Source organism: Megascapheus bottae, chromosome 6, assembly GCF_031878675.1.
Source record: "Megascapheus bottae isolate mThoBot1 chromosome 6, mThoBot2.hap1, whole genome shotgun sequence".
Taxonomy (NCBI): Eukaryota; Metazoa; Chordata; class Mammalia; order Rodentia; family Geomyidae; genus Megascapheus; species Megascapheus bottae.
In genome coordinates, this window is record NC_143514.1 from 62040201 (window position 1) to 62063775 (window position 23575).

At 51.3% G+C, this 23575-nt stretch overlaps 1 protein-coding gene across 1 annotated transcript; it reads left to right on the top strand.

Moving 5' to 3' along the window:
- The first annotated feature begins 1670 nt into the window (after positions 1 to 1670).
- Positions 1671 to 19510, top strand: Stk40 (serine/threonine kinase 40). Its single transcript, XM_090335216.1, has 10 exons — positions 1671 to 1790; positions 3051 to 3136; positions 3444 to 3587; positions 6423 to 6650; positions 7550 to 7602; positions 14018 to 14133; positions 16484 to 16628; positions 16739 to 16858; positions 17212 to 17296; positions 18747 to 19510. The coding sequence occupies exons 1-10, from the start codon at positions 1679 to 1681 to the stop codon at positions 18963 to 18965; spliced, it is 1308 nt and encodes a 435-aa protein (XP_090191342.1). The 5' UTR covers positions 1671 to 1678; the 3' UTR covers positions 18966 to 19510.
- Positions 19511 to 23575: the final 4065 nt, after the last annotated feature.

Consider the following 23575-nt stretch of genomic DNA (forward strand, 5'->3'; position numbering starts at 1 on the left):
TTTTTTTTTTTTTTTTTTTTTTTGGCCAGTCCTGGGCTTGAGCTCAGGGCATAAGCACTGCCCTTGGATTTTCTCAAGGCTAGAGCTCTACTACTTGAGCCACAGCACCACTTCTGGGTTTTTTTTTCTATGTATGTGATACTGAGGAATTGAACCTGGGTCTTAGTGCATGCTAGGCAAGCACTCTACCACTAGGCCAAACTCCCGGCCACAGGAAAAGTTTTTTTTTAAGAGACAAGGTCTCACCAGACGCTGGTGGCTTACATCTTCTGTAATCCTGGCTAATCAAGAGGCTGAGATATGTGGATCTCAGTTTGAAGCCAGCCTGGGAAGGAGTAATCTATAGACTCCTTTCCTTCCCTCCCTCCTCCCTCCCTCCCTTCCTTCTTTCCTTTCTTCCTTCCTTCCTTCCTTTTTTTTTTTTTTTTTCCTAATTCTGAGGCTTGAACTCAGGGCCTGTACTCTAAATCTGAGCCTTTCTGTGCTCAAAGCTAGTGGTCTACCATTTGAGCCTCAACACCACTTCCTGCCTTTTCTGTTTATGTGTTCCTGAGGAATCTTATCTCCAATTAAGCAGCAGAAAACCTGAAATGGTGATAAGGGATATGGTTCTGAGCGGTAGAATACTGGCCTTGAGCAAAAAAAGTGTGTATGTGGCGGGTGGGGGAGGGGGGAGTTTGGCCTAGTGGTAGAGTGCTTGCCTAGCATACATGAAGATCAATTACTTGGTGCCACATACATAGAAAAAGCGGGAAAGTGGTGCTGTGACTCAAGTGTAGTGTTCTAGCATTGAGAAAGCCCAAGGACAGTGCTCAGCCCCTGAGCTGTACTGGAAAGAAAAAAAAAAAAACCCTCAGGGACAACACTCAGGCCCTGAATTTAAGCCCCACAACCAAATAAATAAATAAAAGAAACAGGGTCTCACTATATCGCCCACTGGTCTTCTGGACTCAATCTGGTACCTAGGGCTGGGAGTTTGGCCTAGTGGTAGAGTGCTTGCCTAGCATGCACAAAGACCCGGGTTTGATTCCTCCATACCACAGACATAGAAAAAAGCCGGAAATGGTGTTGTGGCTCAAGTGGTAGAGCTCTAGCCTTGAGAAAGTTCAAGGACAGTGCTCAGGCCCTGAGCTCAAGCCCAGGACTGGCAAAAAAAAAAAAAAAGTATTAGTAAGAGAGTGAGAAAGAATAAATCTCCTTTGACCCTAAAGGTTCCTTTGTCAGGAGTTTAGAGGAGGATTTCTCAGAGTAGTGTCCTCGTACTTCAGAGCAATATGCCTGAGCCTCATGGGTAAGGAATCATTTCCCCAGGGAGCCTTGGGGAGGGGACACTGCAGGCCTTTTGGCTATGGATGATTGGAGAGAAGGCCTCACTTTGGGAACAGCTGCTTTAGGGCTAGGGCTGGCTGCTCTCTCCATCTCTGTGGAAGCTTGGCTTTAGCATCTGCACAAAGCCCAGTTTCCTCCTCTCTGTGTTTTATTGGTCCCTAGCTGGCGGCTGTTTGTCACTGGGAACCTTGGATGCTGCTCAGAGTGGGAAAGAAGTGGTGGCAACAGTTGTGTGGTTCATCATCCAAAGTCAGAGACTCGAAGACTTGGTTAGTGCAGGAGAGTCACTGGTCACTGACCTACTTAGTGGGGATCTCTGACCAGTCTTTTGTCTTGTCTAGAGCTGAGAATGAAGCGGAGAGCACCAGACAGAGGAGCTGGGGAGACGTCCACCAGGGCGAAGGCTCTTGGGAGTGGAATTTCTGGAAACAATGCAAAGAGAGCTGGACCATTCATCCTTGGTAAGCCTCTCACTGGCAGGATAGTGGGTGTGCTGGAGGCAAGGGTTGGAAGGAAGGCTTCGATGACCTGACCTGCAGAGAAGCATTGTGGGGTGCCCACCCACATCTGTGGGGTCCTGAGCAACCCCAGACCTGGTCCCATGAGTCACTGCTTCAAGCATATAAACACACAGCCAGCCTGGGCTATATAGTATACAGTGAGTCTCAGCTGAGAGCCAACTGTCTCTTCCCTTAGAGAGCCACATGTGCACCCCAAGAATGGCCTTGTACCCACAGGAAACACAAGTTGCATTAGAACTTCAAGACCCTTCACCTAAGACTGACCATCCCAAACAGCATGGTTAATTTCACAGGGCTTTTTGTGTTGCAACCCCTGAGCTTATTATAAAATAGGCACAGAAATCCTGAAAAGTTAGGTTTTCTACAGGATTTCTTGGGCTGCTTATAGCCAGAGTTGCAAATAGTATGGGTTGGCCCCCCAGATTTCTACCAAAGGCTGGGCGTGACTTTGCTTTGGTACAGCATTTTGTGTAGGATTGGTTCAGCATCAGGCATTCAACAAATAGCTAACAATGGTGCCTGCTGTTCACTAGGTCTGGGCTTTAGCCTGTGATGCAGCAAGTGATAAAAATAATGAAGTCTCTGCCCTCCTTGGGCTGGGAATGTGGCGTAGTGATAGAGTGCTTGCCCAGCATGCAGGAAGCCCTGGGTTTGATTTCTTAGTACGACATAAATAGAAAAGACTGGAAGTGGTGCTGTGGTGCAACCGGTAGAGTGCTAACCTTGAGCAAAAGAAGCTTAGGGACAGTGCTCAAACCCTGAATTCAAGCCCTCGGACTGGTGTGGGGGGGAAATATATAGGCTCATGCCTATAATCCTAGCTACTTTAAGGAGATTAGGATCTGAGGATTACAGGTCAAAGACAGCCCAGGCAGGAAAAGTCAGACACACACACAAGCCTGAACTGGTAGAGAACTATCCTTGAACAACAAAAGCTCAGGGATAGTGCCCAGGTGCGCGCGCACACTTCCTTTTGAGGAATGGATCAACTAAAGCCAGGTGTATCTCAGGCAGATATACCATTTTGGGAGGTGATGCTGTGGGAATACTCCATCAAGAAGCTTGGTGTAGGTGAAGTCCAGTGGGTGTGAATTATAGGACCCTCTTAAAGAGACTAAGTCGTCAGAAGACTATGTGGTGAAATAGGGCTATGACAGCCAGGATTTCTGAAAAGTAAGCCAGCAACCCTCTGTGCCGTAGGTCCCCGTCTGGGCAACTCACCAGTGCCGAGCATTGTGCAGTGTTTGGCAAGGAAGGATGGCACAGATGACTTCTATCAGCTGAAGGTAAGCAAGGGGTGGGGTGGGACCCTTGGGACCCACAGCCTATCCCGACAGCTGCCCCTCCCTACTCCACCTTAACACCTGCATCACTGTGAGCAAGAGTGGTGCTTTCTTCCTCTCTACAAAGCTATCATGTTTATAATCTCGTGCATAACAAATCCTGATTTGAATAAAGAGTGTTACCTGTGCATAAATAGAAATGCTATCACATGAAAAGTGCTTTACAGTCATGTGGTAGGAAGTGAACCTACTTCCCTGTCCCAGTTGTTCTGCCATGTCAAAAGGGTTTTCTCTTTGTTCTTCCTTAAAGATCCTTACCCTTGAGGAGAGAGGCGAGCAAGGCATAGAGAGCCAAGAGGAGAGACAGGGCAAGATGCTGCTGCATACCGAGTACTCTCTGCTCTCCTTGCTGCACACACAGGACGGCGTAGTCCACCACCACGGGCTCTTCCAGGTGAGTAGCCTGTCCTCCGCTCCTCCCAACCCCAGATGCCACATCCATTTTGACCAGTTCCTCCGCAGGGTCCCCGTGATGATCTTGGCCTGACAGGAACCCTCATGGCTGACATCTTAACTGTGGCCAGGCTTTCTTTGAGTGCTATTTTCTTGTCTTGTTTTGTTTTGTTTTGTTTTTAGAGGGAAAGCAGGAAGTCATTTAAAGAGTTTCACTGTCAGGAAGTGACCAGGCTGGAGTGGAGGGAGGGCAAAGCGGAAGAAGTGGGCCACCTGTACATCAGTCACCGCTGTTGCTTTTGGTCTTGAAGTCCTTTTGTCTGCCCAGGCATTTCAGAGTTTTCATTAGCTGTCCCTGAGCTACTGTCATGTGGCCTTAAGCAGATCATTTCAGATCATCCGTGTGAAATGTGTGTAATGGGAAGAAAGGACAGTTTGCAAGATGAGTGAGTGTAGAAAGCACCCCACAGCGTGGTGTACATTCATCACTGTTTCAAGCAATGGCGATTCCTGTCAGCGGCATTTCCTGCCATGAAATAGATGGAAAATACCTCCCATGCCTACATTCACACCCTCTTAAGGTCTTATCCTTAGTTTTCAACTATAGGCAACTCCAAAAATTTTAATGTTTCCCTTAAACATGAAAGAAGTCTAATTGAATGTGGTTGCCATGCATCTTGTTTACCTTGTATTTTGTTTTTGATATCTTTAAATGTTTGGCCTTGATTTACATCCTTTTTTTTTTTTGGCCAGTCCTGGGCTTGAACTCAGGGCCTGAACACTGTCCTTGGACTTTCTTCAAGGTTAGTGCTCTACTACTTGAGCCACAGCACCACTTCTGGCTTTTCTATATATGTGGTACTGAGGAATTGAACCCGGGTTTTTATGCATGCTAGGCAAGCACTCTACTACTAGGCCAAACGTCCCAGCATGGTTTATAGCCTTTTGAACAAGAGAACCTAGGTTATCAAAAGTGTCTCTAGTTTCTAGCTGGGCATTGGTGGCTCACACCTGTAATCCTAGCTACTCAGGATGCTGAAATCTGAGGATTACAGTTCAAAGCCAGCCTAGACAAGAAAGCCTGTGAGGCTCTTAATCTCCAATTAATTACTTCCTGTCCCCCCACCCCCCAGAAAAGCTAGAAATGGAGCTGTGGCTCAAGTGGTAGAGGAAAAGAAGTTCAGAAACAGTTTTCAGGCTCTGAGTTTAAGCCTCAGGACCAGCACAAAAGAAAAAAAACAGAAAAGCTGGGTGCAGTAATCAAATCATAGCTACTCAGACTGAGATCTGAGGATCTCAGTTCAAAGCCAGCCTAGGCACTAAAGTCTGTGAGACTCTTATCTCCAATTAACCACCGGAAAACCAGAAGTGGCCCTGTGGCTCAAGGGGTAGGGTAGTAGACTTGAGCTGAAGAGCTCAGGGACAAAACTCTGGCCCAGAGCTCCAACCAAACTGATCCCCCTGCCCTCCCCCCACAAAAAAATGGCAATAGCTCATACCTATATCCCTATATTCCTACCTACTTGGGAAGCTGAGATCAGGAACACTGAATTGAGGCCAGCACCAGCAGAGGCATATTCATAAGACCCTTTCAACCAATAGCGGCTGCAGTGTTACGTACCTGTCATCCTAGCTAAGTCATAGAAGGTCAAGATAGGATTGAAGTTCAAGTCATTCTAGCAGAATTTTCCCAGCTATAGCAGAAAGCCTAAAATAAGTGAATCTCATCCAGGAATGTACTCAGAGAGAAAATAAGACCCTATCTCAAAAATAACCAGTACAAAGTGGCAAAGTGGCTCCAAATGGTAGAATCTCCACTTAGCAAGCATGAAATCCTGACTTCAAACCCTCGTAGTACGGGAAACAAAATAAATAGTGCAAAAAAAAAAAAAAGGGCTGGAGGTGTGGCTCCATACTAGAACACTTCCTGCAATCGTGAGGCCCTGGGTTCAAACTAGTACCAGCTCTAGCTTTCTTTTATAAATTAAGAACCAGAAGCTAGGCAGTGAGGGTTCATGCTTGTAATCTTAGCTATTTTAGAGGGCTGAGACCTGAAGGTCATGGTTAAAACCAGCCCAGGCAGTAGTACATGACACTCTTATCTCCAATTAATCACCAAAAAGTGGAAGTGGAGCTGTGGCTCAAAGTTATAATGTACTAACCTTGAGCAAAAGAGCTCAGGGACAGTGCCCAGGCCCAGATTTAAGCCCCGTGACTGACGGGGGGCAGGAGGGGGGGGTTATATGGGAGGGAACAGAACCAGAGATTTGGAAAGGATAAGAAAAATGCCACAGCTCCCACAGTTGAGATGAGGTGGAATTACACAAACTCAGTCATGTAAGGCCACAAGCATGCCCTTAGTCATGATTATGTGACTCTCTGGAGAACTGTGGCTAAGAGGAAAGCTACTGTCTTACATACAAAGAGCTCTGTCATCTTCTAGAATTCACCCCTTCGTAACTTCCACCGTTGACTTGAGATGGGAATAACATTGGTAATAGCTGGAATCTTAAGAGTTCTGTGGAGGGAGGTTTCCCCTGAGCCCCAGTTTTGCTGCCTCTGAAGTGGGCTAAAAGGACCAGTTGGCTTTAAATCGTTAGCCTGACTCAAGTCCTTTGCTGTAGGATGAAAGCATAGACCTTAATCTGAGATACTAACCTAAGATGCACTTGGCATGTGAAAGTTGAGCAGTACTGACCTCTGTTAACTACCCAGGCCTCTAGGCTTACTTTTTAGGTTCTCTCATTGGTTTGAGCAACAACTTCCAGAGGAGAGTCCCACACTGGGCTTTGGCCTTCCAGGTCAAAGCCAAGCCCTGGTTCCCCTTGCCTCCCAGGATCGTACCTGTGAAGTTGTTGAGGACACAGAATCCAGTCGAATGGTTAAAAAGATGAAGAAACGCATCTGCCTCGTCCTGGACTGCCTCTGTGCGCATGACTTCAGTGACAAGACTGCCGACCTGATTAACCTGCAGCACTATGTCATCAAGGAGAAGAGGCTCAGCGAGCGGGAGACTGTGGTCATTTTCTATGACGTGGTCCGGGTGGTAGAGGCCCTGCACCAGGTGAGGCCTGCCCCCCTCCCTCCCACCCCCTGTTCTCTCTTATATTCTGCCCTGGAAGCCACCAGAGTCATACATACCACAGAAAGCCATCTTTTCCTGCTGCTGCTCAGCAAAAGGCAGCTCTGTCCAGAGGAAAGTTGCTGAACAACTGGTGCACCAGGTAGGCACAGTGTTACAGGCCCCTGACAAGGGCCAGCGGGGCAGCCCAGCAGAGCCCCACAGCCTCCCAGCTCCAGGAGAGCTGCAGGATGACTGTCCAGGGGCTGCAGCCTTGTAGAATGAAGGTGTCAGGTCCTTGGGGTTGGGCACAGGATAGCCTGAGCCTGGTTTCTTAGTGACAGGAAGCAGGGTGTTTTACCTCTGACCCAGAGCCCCGGGATGATGCGTGGTTCCTTTCTTTTTCTTCTTTTTTTTTTTTTTTTTTTTTTTTGCCAGTCCTGGGCCTTGAACTCAGGGCCTGAGCACTGTCCTTGGGCTTTCTCAAGGCTAGAGCTCTACCACTTGAGCCACAGCACCACTTCTGGCTTTTTTTTTTTTTCTATGTATGTGGTACCGAGGAATCAAACCCAGGTCTTTGTGGATGCTAGGCAAGCACTTTAACCACTAGGCCAAACTCCCAGCCCTGCTTGGTTCCTTTCTAAGGGGTAGTCTATGGAGAGAGAAGAGGGAGAGGAAGGGGAGCAGAGGCTCCCTGTTAGCTGCTGCCTGAGGACAGAAGGAACTGAGGAAAGGGCCCAGGTGGGCATATCTTAGCCCTTCAGACACCCATTTAATGAGGTCTAAGAGATGTGTCCTAGGGTGTTCCTGTCTTCCCAGATGTCTGGGAGCCTGTGGCTTCCACATGGGGCCTCAGCTTGCCTGGCACTTTTGGTGCAAACCATCTGCCCATTGGTTTTCAGAAAAACATTGTGCACAGAGACCTGAAGCTTGGGAACATGGTGCTCAATAAAAGGTAAGATTCTGTTTCATCTTCTGTGTGGGGGAGGAGACTGGATCCCCGTGAGGATTCTGATTCAAAGCAGCCCAGCCTCCCAAAAATGTAGAGCTTGGGGTAGGATGCTGGCATCTCTCTGTTGCCACGTAGAATATGGTGCTTGCTGAGACTGGGAGCTTAGAGTCCTAAAAGCAGCTATGGAAAGTAATTTGAGTAGGCTCCCTGGCTCCCTGGATACTCATTAAATGACTGTAACAATGGACAAATGGATTAAAGCAATGTGGGACCTCTCTGCAGGTTGGGCTCCAGCTACTTCTGGCCATGTAGGCTTCCTAGAAAGGGACTTACCTGTGAGCGGTCAGCAGCCAGCATTCACAGTGTTAGGAAGAGTGTCTAGAGCCTGGAGGGAGTCCGTGTGCCTCTCTCCAGCATCCTTCAGGAGGCTGCAGCGAGGCAGGTCATTGTCTCCCATCACTCACATCGAATAGGGCACAGGCTCTTGGAAGTGGTCTGGGACAAGGCAGAGAGGGACCAGCCCATGGGAGGGGCCCAGGGCCACTAGGGAGAAGTACTATTCTAGGGGCTCTCACAGTCCTAGAAACCCAGGGTTCCCAGGGTTCCTTCACCTGCCCTTCTGAGCCTCTTCCCTTACCCCTTACCTCCAGGTAAGCTGGGAGGCTTACAGATGGCAGGCAACACAGCTTTCCGACAGAAGTGGCCTGATAGTGATGTTCCATGATGTGATCAGACTAGCCCAGGAGAGTGTCCTGAGCCCACTGTCCATCCCTGTACAGTATCAAGCAAAGGAAGCTGTGGCAGAGCAGTGGAAAGTGCTGTGTGCTTCAGTGGCCAGAGGGCCTCACCATCCTGTCACCTTCCCTGGTTCTGGGGCTGTAAACCCTTCTGTAGGCTGCCCCATGGAGCTTGCCATATGGCATTTCTAACAAAAATACAGATATCCCATTGAGGACAACATTCAGAGAGACTCTGCCAACTGAGTTAAGTCTACAAAGGATAAGATGTGCCAGCCTAAAACAGTGATGAGATGAGATCCTTACGCTGTCGTGCTCTGCAGGGAGGAGGGAAGGAAACAGGAAATTCCAGGGCTGCTTGAACCCCATCTGGCTGAGTGAGTTAGAGAAGAGGAAGAGCAGGATGTGGGGGTCAGACTTGGCTCATATCCCAGGATTGCCTCTTGTCCTAGAGACTGTGAAAGTTCACTTATTTACTCACTGAGTGAATTTATCTACTGAGGTACCAGCCCTTCTTTGCAACTCACAATGCTCATCTGTAGAGGACGAGATGACTCTACCTGAAAAGCTGGCCTGAGACTCGGATAAACGGATGTGAAACTGCCTTGTAAGATTCAGTCCATCCTAGGGACACTTGTGTTGAGGTGGGCTGAGAGCCAGGAGAAAAGGGGACCAAGTGTTTACTGCCCTGAGGAAATGAGGGCTGCTGATGGTGAGGGCCCAGGGCTCCCCCAGCCCTTCCTCTGAATTCACAGGGACAATAGGTGTAGTACAGGCTACTTGAGCCCTGAGTTGTGGAGAGCATAGTGTCTGAGAAAAAGACTTGGTGGCTGAGAGCATCGGCGCACATCTGTGATCTTAGCACTCAGGAGGCCAAGGCAGAAATATTGGGAGATTCAGATCAGCCTGCGCTACATAGCAAGTTCCAGGTCAGCCTGGACTAGAGTGAGACCCTCCCTGCCTGAAAGACAGAAACAAAGAAGGAGGAGGGAAAAGAAAGGAGGGGGAGGAAAAAGAAAAGGGAGGGAAAAAAACAAGACAAAGTGATACACACGTACATACACACACACACACACACAATTAAGTACAGCCGACTGCAGACTATATTTTCTCCAGCTGGACTACAGAGTCCAAGCCCTCCACGACAGCCTCTTTTGTGCCCTACATGAGCATCCCAGGGGTTGTCAGGGACACATGCAGCCCCGGATTCCTGCCCGCTAGGTACCAGGATGCAGAGGCTGTTTTGATGCTGGTTGGGGTATGACAGACAGTGTAGCTGAAGCCATGCTGCTCAGGCTACAAAATATCAGTACCTCTCCCAGACCTTTCCTCAATGTTAAGATATGCTTCTCTGGGTCTCAGAGCAGACCAGAGGTTCTATCACCTTCAATTTGAAGGCAGGTGCTCAGGTTAAAGGCATGGCTATGTTGGTAGGGCACCAGCTAATGAGCAAAGCATCAGGTACCAAGTTTGAGTGCTGGTCTCAGAACAAGAGAAAAATGAAGGCAGGAGCTCAAAGGATATGGAGCCTAGACCCCCCCACACCCCACTTCCCACCATGTGTCAAGCGTATCATCATCACATGTCTCCCCCCCCCATTCCATTTCTATATGCTTTTATTTTTTTTGTCTGGGACCAGGACTTAAACTCAGTACCTGATACTTTGACTGGTGTTCTACCAGTTGCGCCATACCTCTAACACCCATGTTTCCCTCTAAAGCCTCATGTGGTCAGGGTTGACCTGGAAGAACCCCAGCTCCTTTCTACCCACCCAGCCAGAGACCACTGAGCCAGCCAGAGACAGGCAGGCTAGCTGGGCTGTGTGCCCCTAAGAAAAGGGACAAAGAGAAGTGTCTTTGAGGCAGCCAGCGGCAAGAACTCGAGAACTCGACCTTGCTTTGGGTGAGAGGCCAGGGCTGGCATCTGAAATCCTCTTTGGAGTTAAGTGAGGCTGGCTGTGGGCTCCTTCTCTTTCCTCTTTCCTTTGAGGCAGGCAAGTTGCATACCAATTCCTAGAAAAGGAGAACACTGTGGGAGCCCAGAGGCCATAGCTGGAATGTGACTCACTCAGAGCTGCCCCTGCTGACGCACGGGCCCCACCACCCTCACCGTCCCCAGAACCAGCTGGGGGGTCTGGAACTCCCAGGAGCTATGTGCCACCCGGCTGGTGTGGGTGGTGGGGGGGGGCAAAAGAGCCTTGCCAAGCTTCAGGAGGTCTCATTGCTGGCCCCGCTGCTTCCCACAGAGACTCTTAGCCCCAGGCTGAACAGCCACCATAGGGAGGGCTGGAAGTCCTGCCAGCAGGGTTGAGTTGGAGCTCAGCCTCCCCAGCACCAGTGCTCCATGGCCTTTGCCACCCATCTCAAGAGGCAGCGCTTCTGGGACCCCACAGTAGAAACCTTTGCCAGGCATGCCAGCAGCAGAAGAAGAGAGGGTGTTAGCAGTTTACTTTGTGCAGGCGACAGGCTAAGTGCCCTCCTTGGGCCATCTTGGCAGAGCCATCCTAATCCTGAGAGTCAGACACTGGCATTTTCCCTGTCTCACAGATGAAGAAACTGAACTTTACCAAGATTCATATGGCAAGCATGCAGAAAACCAGGACTAGGCCCTAGGAATGAGTCCCCTCCCTTGAACTATCTTCCTTCCAATGTCGTGAGCTTTGGAGACCACATCCATGCTTACCATGGCCAGGGTACGAAAGATTGGACTGCTGCATAGGACCTGTCAAACCAGATGCCTGAGCAGGCCAGTGTCCAGCACAGTGATACAGGGGGTGGGGGGTGTTAAAGGCACTGGAGCAGCCTGCTTCCCATGCGCATGACCCTTGCTGAGACTTTTGAGACTTTTTGCCTGACTGTCAGGCTCTTTTGTTTTGTTTTGATTTCTTGGTTGGTCGTGGGGTTTGAACTCTGGGCCTGGGCACTGTCCCTGAGCTCTTCAGTTCAAGGCTAGCACTCTGCCACATGATCCACAGCACCACTTCCAGTTTTCTGGTGGTTAATTGGAGATAAGAATCTCACAGACTTTTTTGGGCCGGGCTGGCTTTGAACCGCGATCCTCAGATCTCATCCTCCTGAGTAGGTAGGATTACAGGCCTGAGCTTTACAGGCTTGTCAGGCTTTTAACTACACCACAGGCCAGCTTTCTGTAGGGTACCCAGGTCACACCCACAATGCACTTTTCTGTTGAGAACACAGAAGACAGACTAGTCTCTGTTTTACACCAAGCCCTTCGCCTGCAGAATTCCACTGGATAGCTAAAAAGCTCTCAGCCCCACCCCCTTCGCCTTAGAGCTGACCCTTCTCCCACCTGAAACTTCACTGTGGAAAGGGATGGCCTGAGATCCCTTGTGTCGCTTCCCTCTCCGCAGCTGCCATGTCTGCTGGCTGACATAGGCCAGCACAGCTAGCTGAGAGGTCCCCTTAATGGCATAACCCACTACCTCCAGCTGTGGTGTAAGGGCACTCTCTGGAGACTTCCATCTACCCACATTGTGTGCTTCCTAGAAAGGCTGGGCCCATTGCTGCCTGCCCCACAGCCTCCTGGGGAGGGGGAATCTATGGAGAATGAGTCAGCCCATATGGAATGGAAGGAAGAGTTGGGGCTGGGTATCATGAGCTCTGAGGTCCAACAAGGGCTGGCCCAGGGCTTGGATCCTGGTCCATCAGAATCTAGCCATGTGACCTGGCCATGGAATTCCTGTGCTTTACTTGTACCTTCTGAATGGGGCAGTGAGAAAAAATCTCCCTCATAGACTGTTGTGAGGGATGAATGGAAACAGTGGACTCCCTCTTGCTGTGAGCTTAATTGGTCATGAAAAGGAGAATTGGCAAAAGAGGACAGTGCCATCAGGCCCCAAGCTAGCTCTGTGTGTTTTGAGTTCAGTTCCCCCAAGGCATTTAGGAATACCCCTGCCATGCCCAGGGCCTTCTTGAGCCTGGGCCCAGCTGACTAGATGATCCTCTGTGCTCCCCTGTTTTTTTTTTTTTTTTTGGCCAGTTCTGGGGCTTGAACTCAGGGCCTAAGCACTGTCCTTGGACTTTCTCAAGGCTAGAGCTCTACCACTTGAGCCATAGCACCTCTTCCAGCTTTTTTCTATGTATGTGGTACCGAGGAATTGAACCCAGGTCTTCGTGCACGCTAGGCAAGCACTCTACCACTAGGCCAAACTCCCAGCCCCCTGTTCTACCTTGGAGGACCACATTCCTCACCTGGTGCCAGGGTTAGCAGCTCCCAGCCAGTTTCTGCTGCTTCAGATGAGAATCCCAAGATTCTTTATTTGGCCATATGAAAAGGGGTCAAGTATTGCTGGGAGTAGAGTTGGGGTGAGCTGCTGTGGATAAGCATTTGCCTGGGTTCATTCCTAGTACCCCCCCCCCCAAAAAAAAGAAAATCCCAAAAATTAGGACTAGAGAGCATACAATGCCCTGGTGGTATGGCCTTCAGATATGGGGGTACAGGGGGACAGCTCAGCGCCTACCTGCCCTACTCCACAGCGTCACCCCATTGTAGAGTTGCTCCTGACAAAGCAGGCTATCCCGCCGTAGAGGGATAGATACATTCTGTGCATGAGGCCCCACAGCCAAACCCTAGCCCTTTTCTGAAAAGAAGAAAGGCTGGCTGTTCAAATCTCTGATAATCCAACCTTGCCAGGGGAACCCCAGCTTGGTAGAGCTATCCATCCATGTGATCTCGCCAGCTGACAGTGCTTTCCTCACAGTGCAGTGAACTTCCCTTCTCAGTAAACCCCAGCTCTAGCTATAGGACTCGTGGGGGCCTTGGGACCATAGCTCTGACCCCAGAGGGGGCCATTGGTGCTCTGTCCCCCAGCTACCCTGCATCTGCACAGTGTGCACATTCCCAGCCATGAAGTGGGAAGAAGGCCAGGATTCTGTTTGCAAAGGTTCTTGTTCCTCCTAACACAGAGAGCACTATCCAGAAAAATTCCTCATCTTTCCAATTGCAGGATCTCCCTCATACTAGGGTTTTAGAGAGACCATGTTAGGGTATTCTGTTGTTGCTCTAGGGTGCACTGTGGTAACTCCTGTTGTCCCCCTCCTGCTAGCTGGGATGGGGCAGGCTTGCTTATCTCCTGTGCAGACCTAATTGGATGCCAGGGCCTGGGCCTCTTGGAGAGACCTTGGAGCTCATAATAGATGGGCTATGCCTTCAGTAGTGGAGACTGAAGCATGAGACTAACTTCCATACTCCACCAGAGGAGAGTGGCTGCACTCAATTTCCTCGTCTGCACGGCTGTGGGGCTAGGTTGAAAAGGAGGTAGCGGGCTGGGTCTGCAGGGAGGCCACCTTACAGCAGGAGGAAGGCTAGGGTCACTCACTTCTACTGGACGTCTCCAACACGTGTGAATGAGGGAGTCGGGTTATATTTCACCATTACTCCCCATCTAGAATATCATGTTCTGGGCCCTAAGCTGCACCTGAGACTCCCCAGAGCAGCAGGTTCAGGGAAGCCCTGAATGAAAGGAGCTACATGCTCTGTTGGATGCTCCCCCGGCAGCCAGAAGAGGACATGGGTCAAATTCCTCTGCTCTGTGGGTAGGGATGAGGCTGCCCAGCTGTGTTTGTTCAAGATAGGGACTAGTCCAGCAGGGTGCCTGGCTCTCCCTGGGTACTCCCAGCTGTGGACAACGAGATCAGTTTACTCTCTGCCTCCCTTTCTAGGACCCATCGGATAACCATCACCAACTTCTGCCTTGGGAAGCATCTTGTGAGTGAAGGAGACCTACTGAAGGACCAGAGGGGGAGCCCAGCCTACATCAGCCCTGATGTGCTCAGCGGTGCGTGTGGACTCCTCACCTTCACACAGCCAGATGGGACATGTGGCCTGGCTACGAGCCAGGACCTGACAGTGGCCCAGCTAGCACTCCCTGGCAAAGGCTTTGGTCTAGTGGAAGAGGAGGGTGTCCTGGTCAAATAATGCAAGAAGTTAGAACCAGTGTAAGAAAGAATGGGATTTCCCCCAAGGCACGTAAAGTCCTGTAGGATCTCCCAGGAAATAACATTTGATCTTCTTCAGAACTAGGAATTATGTAAAATACACGAGGTTCAGTTTTTGTGGAAATTTGTTGTATGTTTATTGTGCTGGTCCTAGGGCTTGAACTAAGGGCCCTGGCACTGTCCCTAACAGCTCCTCTTCTGGCTTTTTTTTTTTTTTTTTTGGCTGGTCCTGGGGTTTGAACTCAGGGCCTGAGCACTGTGCTTGGTCCTTGGGCTTTCTCAAGGCTAGAGCGCCACCACTTGAGCCACAGCACCATTTCTGACTTTCTTTTCATTTTCTTTTTCTTTTTCTTTCTTTTTTTTCAGTCGGTCTTGGGGCTTGAACTCCAAGCCTGGGCACTGTCCCTGAACCAGTGCCACTTCCGATTTTCTAGTGGTTAATTGGAGATAAGAGTCTCAGACTTTAGTGCCCAAGCTGGCTTTGAACTGCAATTCTCAGATCTCGGCCTCCTGAGTAGCTAGGATTACAGGCGTGAGCCACCGCTCCTGGCTCACTTCTGACTTTTTCTATGTATGTGATATCAAGGAATCGATCCCAGGTCTTCATGCATGCTAGGCAAGCATTCTACCACTAGGCCAAACTCCCAGCCTTTTTTTTTTTTTCCTGGTTAATTGCAGATGAGAGTTTCAAGGACTTAACTGCCTTGGCTGGCTCTAAACCATGATACTCATATCTCAGCCTCCTGAGTAGCTAGAATTATGAGCCATCAGCACCTAGCTTTTAAACTTTTATTTTATTTTATTTTATTGTCAGTTGTGGGGCTTGGATTCTGGGCCTGGGTGCTGTCCCTTAGCTCTTCAGCTCAAGGCTACTGCCCTACCCCTTGAGCCACAGCCCCACTTCCGATTTTCTGGTGGTTAATTGAAGAGTCTCACGGAATTTAGTGCCAGGCTGGCTTTGAACCTCGATCCTCAGATCTTAGCCTCCTGAGTAGCTAGGATTACAGGCGTGAGCCACCATGCCAGCTTAAAACTTTATTATTATTTTTTTGTGTGTGTGTGGGCAATGAGGCTTGAACTCTGAGCCTAGGCACTGTCTCTGAGCTCTTTCAGTTCAAAGCTCTGCCCTACCCCTTGAGCCACAGCCCCACTTCCCGTTTTCTAGTGATAAGAGTCTCATGGTCTTTATTGTACGGGGTGGCTTTGAACCGAGATCCTCAGATCTCAGCTTCCTCAGTAGCTAAGATTACAAGCATAAGCCACTGCACCCAGCTAAACCTTCATTCTTTATAAAACACCCAGTCTCTAGCATTTAGTTACAGCAACAGAAAATGGACTCAGATACTACAGGACAGAAGGAAGAATAAAGGTTTATTTAGCTTACACTTGTAGAGGCTGATCTCAGAGGTCACAGGGCCATATTTGGTAAGGTCTTCCTCACTGGTTGCTATTGGAAACTCCCTGAATCACACACAGCATCACATGGAGAGGGGGTCATACAAGGACGAAGCCAGAGCCAAACAAGTTTTTAACACACCTAGGATTTGTAACCCAGGGGCTTGCTGACTGAGCCTCATGGGAGTGAGATTTCAATGAGCTTTGGTAGGAACTTTCATAATACAGCACAGATGAAGAAAGCATAGCACAGAGAAGTTAGCAAAAACTGAGTTCACCATGGCTCTCCCACCTCACCCCCTGCAGCCAGAGAACTTGTCTTCTAGCTGACCTGTTAGGGAGCAGCAGATGAAAGGGCCCTTGGCAGGTGCTAATCAGTGCTGTGAAGGACCTGGGAAGACAGGGAGAGGGATGGGAGAGTGGATGGGAGTCCCTACCTTCCCTACTGCCAGTTTATTTGTTAGTTTCACAAATGTAATTGGCCCCCTGCTCTGTAAGCTGGGAGCCAGGGCTGCTGGCCCAGGCTCCTGCCCTCCCCACGACGTGCATTTTGGAGAGGCAGACTGGCCCATGTACAGAGCAGGGACTGTAGCAGGCTGTGCACATCCAGTCACCGTGTATCCTAGTGAGCCAACCCAGGGAGCTGAATCTCCTGCGAAGTAGGGAATGGTACTCAGGGAAGGGAGTCAGGGGGCCAGCGGTGAGGTGGGGGCTGGACAGGCCCGCGATGGAGCTGCCCACCCGAGGCAGCCCAGAGCAGTTCTTCCACTGAGTATGTGCATCCTCTGCCCCTAGGCCGGCCATACAGGGGCAAGCCGAGTGACATGTGGGCTCTGGGTGTGGTCCTCTTCACCATGCTCTACGGTCAGTTCCCCTTCTACGACAGCATCCCACAGGAGCTCTTCCGCAAGATCAAGGCTGCTGAGTACACCATCCCTGAGTGAGTCTCTCAGTTCTTGGTGAGGGGACAGCACAAGGAGACCCCAGAGTCCTGGGGGTGCTAGCCTTCCCATGCTGCTGAGCCTTCACCCGCCTCTTCTCCCTGGCCAGGGATGGGCGAGTCTCGGAGAACACCGTGTGTCTCATCCGGAAACTACTGGTTCTCGATCCCCAGCAACGCCTGGCTGCTGCTGACGTCCTGGAGGCCCTCAGTGCCATCATTGCATCATGGTAAGTGGCAAGCACCGGACCATGAAGTCAGCGAGGCTGGGAGAGCAGAGGCCTGCCTCCTTATGCAGGTTTCCCGGGGCAGGACTAGGAGGGAGCAGGCAGCGTGCAGGCTGTTTCCCACGTGACCCTCCCTGCCAACTGCAGGCTGGAATTGCCTCACTCAGTTCTCCACAAAGTCTCCACAAAGTCCACAAAGTCTCTGCATTGAGTAAGACAGAGGCTGACAGCAGGAGTCAGTCATGTTAAGCAGAAGATGGATGGCTGGACCCAAGCCAGGGCTCCCTGACTCCAGCTGAGTCTGGAGTGGTGGGGCCCTGGCCTCTTCGGGACTGACCTGTCTACCTACCCTGTAGGCAGTCCCTGTCATCGCTGAGTGGGCCTTTGCAAGTGGTTCCTGACATCGATGACCAAATGAGCAATGCAGACAGCTCCCAGGAGGTAAGGGGGCGAGGGGCTGGGGGCTGGGGGCCAAGTAGGGGCAGACAGTCTAGCTGCCAAGCTCCCTGATGGCACAGGGCCTCTCCCGGGCCTTCTTCCTCTGCCCTGAGGAGAAGTGGAAGCTGCCTGCATCCTGCCTGTGTCCAGCTCAGCTAGAGGTCCCATGGCCTGAGCTGGGCAGCTGAGGCAGTGGCCAGCTCCTGTGAGGCTCTATGCTGAAGAGGCTTTGTATGGCTCTCACAGCTTCCTCTTCCTGCCAAAGTCACTTCTCTTTGACCCTGTGACTCATTCCTCCTCCTGCCTTTTCATTTTTCAGATGATTCATTTATCCCTGTTTTCTCTCCAGTCTCTGCACTGGGGAAAGTGCTGGGCCGGGGTGGGGCAGGGAGGGGGTTCGGAGACAGATAGAGTGCTAGGCAGCAGTGGGCACGTGGTTTTAGGGCGCCCCTGAAGGAAAGGCTCCCAGGAAGAATGCCAGGCCGGATGTGTAAAGACCCTCCTGGCCCCTTTTGGAGCTTTAGGCGGAGCGGTATCTGGGACCACCACAGAGCCTTCCAGCCCTTGGGAAGAAAGAGCGCTATTCCACCCCAACTCCCACCCTTCCCAGGCTGCTGAGCTGCTAAAATAGTCATTATTGGCACGTGTAGAATATTGGGCCTCAGTCCTCCCTATGGCTTGTGTGACCTGTGCGTGCATGTGAGTGGGGGTGTGCGTGCTCCAATCCTGGGGCTTGAACTCAGGGCCTGGACTGTCTTTCAACATTTCCCCTCAAGGCTGGCACTATACCACTTCAGCCACAGCTCCACTTCTGGATTTTTGGTGGTTAGGTGGAGATAAGAGTCTCACAGACTTTCTGCCCAGGATCCTCAGATTTCTACCCTTTGAATAGCAAGGATTATAGTTGTGAGCCACCAATACTCAGCTTTTTTTTTTAATTAGCATACATTAGTTGTATGGAGGGGTTCAGTGTGACATCCCACACATATATACTATGTATTCTGATCAACTTTATCCTGATCCCCCTTTATCACTCTCTAATGAAGTCCCCACTTCTTAAAACCATTTCCTCAGTTTACAAATGAGGAACCTAAGGTTCAGAGAGGCAAAATGATTTCCCCAAAGTTGTACAGCTTGGAAGTAGAACTCTGCGCCCTGACTCCTAACTAATATAGAGACCCACAACTGCTAATTCTGTTCACCAATGTCTGTGGGCTAAGGGCCTCAGCAGGGGCTTGTGTGCAGGGCTGAGATAAAGATTTGGGGCAGCCCCTGCCCCTGCTCCTGGGTCTGTACTTTAACCAGCAAGGTGAGGTCAGTTGGCCGGAGGCCTTCGTGGACCTGCTCAGCACCTCACAGATGGATCCCAAAGTGTGCTTCCCAGGGAGGCTGGACTCGAGCCAGGCTTCCCTCACGCTCTGCTGTTCTTTCCTCTCCACCCTCGGCCTCACAGGCGAAAGTAACGGAGGAGTGTTCCCAGTACGAGTTTGAGAACTACATGCGGCAGCAGCTGCTGCTGGCCGAGGAGAAGAGCTCCATCCACGAGGCCCGGAGCTGGGTGCCCAAGCGGCAGTTCGGCAGCGTGCCACCGGTGCGACGGCTGGGCCACGACGCACAGCCCATGACCTCCTTGGACACAGCCATCCTGGCACAGCGCTACCTGCGGAAATAGCAGCCTCCGCCGGGGCACCTGCCCCAGTAGCACCTCTCCAGGCGCCCGGCCCCCGCCCCAGGCCTGGCTACCAAGGCTAGGCCCTGAAGTGCTGGACTCTCCCAGGCTGCTGTGGGGCAGGGCAGGGCCAGCCTAGGTCACAGGAGTCAGCAGAGGTACCACAAAGCTACCTTTTGGAATGATTGCTTGATTGTTTGGTTTTTTTTAATCTGAGAAGCCTAGATAACTCATCTGCTTTTAATCATGACATTTTAATCTACCTCTGTCTCTTTAACCAAGCTGTCTCTGGACTAAGTGACAGGAGGAGGAGGGAGCCCACCCACACACCAGGCTCTGGCTCCCGGGCACTGTACCCCCACAGTCCCACAGTCCAAATAAGCTCAAAGAGCAGCTCGCTGCTGGCTTCCCAAATGAACGCCTCCAGGCCCTCCCACAGTCCGTGTTTCTGACCCCGCCTCGGCCCAAGCTTTGGAACACCTTCACCTCATCTTATGCCGGATTCAAATATATTTATTATTATTATTTTTTTTTTTTACTGAAATCAACTTCTCTCCCGTCTCTAGGTGGCTCAGTCTGGGGCTACCCCCATCTCCAGCCTGGCTGGACAGCAAGGGTCTGTGGGGGCTCCCTCCTCACCCCCAGGCACAGAGGAGTCCCAGAGGAGTCTCTTTGCTGGCCCAGGCACCTGGCCCTGTTTCCCTTGACAGGAGGCCTTTCTAGACTTCATCCTTTCTCTCTCTCAGTAGCTTCTCTGAGGTGCTGCCCATGGAAGTCCTGCTCCTTCTCCATTCTTCATGTGGTACCCACATAGCAGGCAGGATGTGAAGAGAGAGGCTGCAGGCCGGCGGCAGTGCTCTGGGTCTGGCTGCTCTCTTGCTTTCCCACCCCCCGTGTTTCGAGGACCCGCCATGGGGGCATCTCCTCCCACCCTCACCTCAGAGCAGATGTAGGGTGGTCTGGCTGACCAGGGGCCTCCATGGGGCTCAGAGACTTGTGGGACGATTGTAGTGGTTGGGGACCTGCCCTGCCTGGATTGAGAACAGCCCTGCTGCCCTTTTGAGCCGAGATTTTGAAGTGGATGCCCGTCTTGCCAGAACTGCTGTTCTCACCAGAATGACCACCGCTACCCTCCCCTCCTGGACTCAGCCCAGCCCAGGGCCAAGCAAAGACCCATGTCGAAAGTCCTCTCCTCCCGCCTATCCTCAAAGAGGCCTAGTGTCTCCTCCAGGTAGCCCAAGGCCCTTCCAGCCTATTCTTGCTTCCCAGCGGGGAGGTGACTGTGTTTCCAGAGTGTGAGCTGCCTCCTTTTATCCCCCCCCAAAAGCTGACTCACTGTGAGTGACCTTGGGCAAGCTCCCAAACTTCTTTGTGCCTCAGTTTCCCCATCTGGAAAAAATGGGGCCACCTCTTGCCAGCAGTAGCAGGGCTGCTCACGCCCCTCCTCCCCATGTCCCAGTCCAGCACATGGGCGCCTGTGCCTCTGCCTCAGTGGGTCTGTGGGAGCCCGCCTGAGCCCAGTACTTCCTAAGTACCCGGCTCTGCCTCTAGCCCAGCTGTCCAGCCTTTTGAGAGCCAGGGTGGGGGGCCTCTTTTCTGTATTTATTTGATAAAAGTCTCCTAAGGGAGCGGAAATACAGTCAGCGTGGGCTCGGGCGCTGGGACTGCCCTCTGGCAAGGCTAGCAGAGCCACCTGGACAGAGCCCCTGGCCAGCAGCCCGCCAGGCTTCCTTGGGCCTGCGTTCCACTTGTGGTTTTTCTCCTCCTTTTCAAAGCAATACCCTCAGGTCTGCAGAGCCCTGTCAGTCAGCCTGGTTCTTTTGAGGCCAGCCCTGGCTCTGGTGGCATTCTGGCGAAGCAGAGGAGAGGAGGTTGGGTCTGCCCTCACTGGTGTCACACACTGAGAGAAGTCCTGTTGTAAAGAAACAAAACAAAATGGAAAAAGTCACAAAAAGTTTGTATAAAGACGTATTTTTGTACTACATGGGGACTCTTCCTGCATGTCAGCAATAAAACTTCCTGATCTGGAGCCACCATGGCCCATAGTGTGTGTAGTTCTTGCTCTGCTTAGGTGCCTCCATCTCTGACTCCAACCCAGCCATTCTTCCCCCCACACTGTCCCGAACCAGGAGGGGGATCCATTCTGCCCCGCACTAGCCAGTGCAAGCAGAAAGGCCCCACAACCAAGCCACGCCAGTCCCTGTAAAACCCCAGTGTGTCTGGATCTTAATAGGCTGCTCTGACCTCTTGCTGGCCAAGGAGCTGGAATGAGGAGAGGCCACACCAGGCTATTTCCTGCACTGCCTCCCCTCCATGGGAAGCCCAGGGTGCCTTCCTTCCTCCTTTACTTCTGTTGCCTAAATATAGACTGCAGGTTGTGCTTTCCTAGCTGCAAGGCTGGAGGCAGGCAAGCTGCCCCTCCCCCTCCTGCCCAATGGGTGGGGTGGGGTGGGGGGGCCGAGGGGAGTGTAAAAAAAAGTACTCCAGTGGGCACAGCACAGTGGCTCACGCCTGTAATCCTAGCTACTCAGGAGGCTGAGATCTGAGCATCGAGGTTCAAAGCCAGCCTGGGTACTAAAGAACCTGAGACTTTTTTTCCTTTGGCCAATTCTGGGCTTGAATTCAGGGCCTGAGCACTGTCCAGGCCCTGTCGATGTGTGCAGTACCAAGGAATTGAACCTGAGTCTTGACATATGCAAGCACTCTACCATTAGGCCAAACTCCCAGCCAAATACCTTTGACTCTTATTTCGAGTTTTGAGCTAAAGAACTCAGGGACTGCACCCAGGCCTAGTTCAAGCCCCATGATCCACCCAAAAAAAAAAGTACTCCAGCTGGCAAAAGCCCCTTTCTTTGCAGGTTAGCAAATGAAAGGTGTGGCTCTCTTCCTTGGGAAGAATTTCCTGCAGGCCCCCAAGCCCCACAGCAGCCCAGCAGTCAGGATGCTAACATCTGGCACATTCCTTGTCTATACTGAATACACGGCCAGAAAGCATCCAGCCCAGGCCTGCCAGCCGCTGCCCCTGCATCCCACCTCCACAGCCTCACCTCATCCCTCCACCAGCCCGCCTTGCTCAGTGTGCAACTATCTTCCCTCAGGCACCTGCAAGCAGCATGGGCCAGGTGGCAGGAATCGTTTCACTGGTGTCAGCCCTTTGAACCAGCCTGGCACTCAGAGCTCCCTGGTTTATGGATCTGCACTGGCACCACTCATCCTTCATAAGCTTACATTGGGACCCCTGGAATTAAAAGGGAGGGAAGGTACCGGAAAAGGGTTGTGTGTAGGTAATCGCGATCAACTGCCATCTATGTTCCTGAGCTGTCAGCAGGTAAGTTGAGAAGTTTCCATCCATTTTGTCCTTTCCTGCTCTCCAGCATCCTCAGGGAGAGACTCCAGGAGCCACACAGAGCTCTCTAGTGGGAAAGGAAGTGAGGAAGTGGAGTCCTGGTGGCTGAACTGTCCAGGCTCTGAAGCCAAGTCTGCTTGGTCTGCCTCGCACCTGCTCTTCCTTGCCACCTGTCCTGAATCTAACCATTTCTGGCTACAGCCACCAAATCTCTGCTCTGACTCTTGGCTCTCCTTTGCCACAGGCCAGGAGCCACATGCAGCCTGAATGAGCCTGCTAAAATCAAATTCATAGCCCTCCTCCTGCCTACAGCTCCCCAGTTTTGCAAGCTGAATCCCTCCCAAGGCCCTTGTGGCTTGAAGCTCAACGCTCCTGACCCTTAACTCCTCAGCCCCTATTAGATCCACTGCATTCTTCCACACACAAACAAGCACACTTCTGGTACTGGCCTTGCCATGCCACTGGCTTTTTTTTGTTGTTTTTGGTCATGGGCAGGTTGTGGGACTTAAACTTGTCCTTGGGCCCTGTCCCTGAGTTCTTCAGCACAATTGCAGCACCACTTCCGGTTTTCTAGTGGTTAATTGGAGATAAGAGTCTCATGCCTGGGCTGGCTTTGAACCATGATCCTCAAATCTCAGCCTCCTGAGTAGCTAGGCATGAGCCCCTGCGCCCAGCTGGAAGGTTCTTCACATATTTGCATGGTTCCCTGGACTGGAGCCCCTTAATCTACTAAGTATTCACTGTACTGGTCACAGCGTGACATGTATATTCCATTCACTACTCAAGAATGACAGTTCTTGTCTGCAGTGTCCACTGTGGAGGAGGTGGACACTGGTCACTGCTAGCTTTCAGTGGTGGGAGCCAGAGGCCCCAGACAACACAGAGGCAAGCAGATATTGCCCCCTGCACACTGTTAAGTAGAAAGCGTACTTGTTACCAAAGAGAAGGATGTAAATCTACTTCATAGCCAGTGACATGAATTGGCTCTGCATCTTTTGCGAATCAACTGTGGAGAGAAAATCCCCCCCAGACTGGAGATTGAACCAGAACCTCTGTTCGCTAGACACCCAGATGCTCTTGGTCACAAGCATGCCCCCAGCCTCAGTGGAGGAAATGTGCGCTTTATTTTGTTCAGAAATGTACCAAGGGCTCATCGCACTCACCAGAGTCGTTGCCAGGGCTGGCCTGCACACGCAGCAATGGATGACCCCCCACCCCCAGCACACATCACTACTTATTTCTATCAAAGGACAAAGAAACTTTTCTA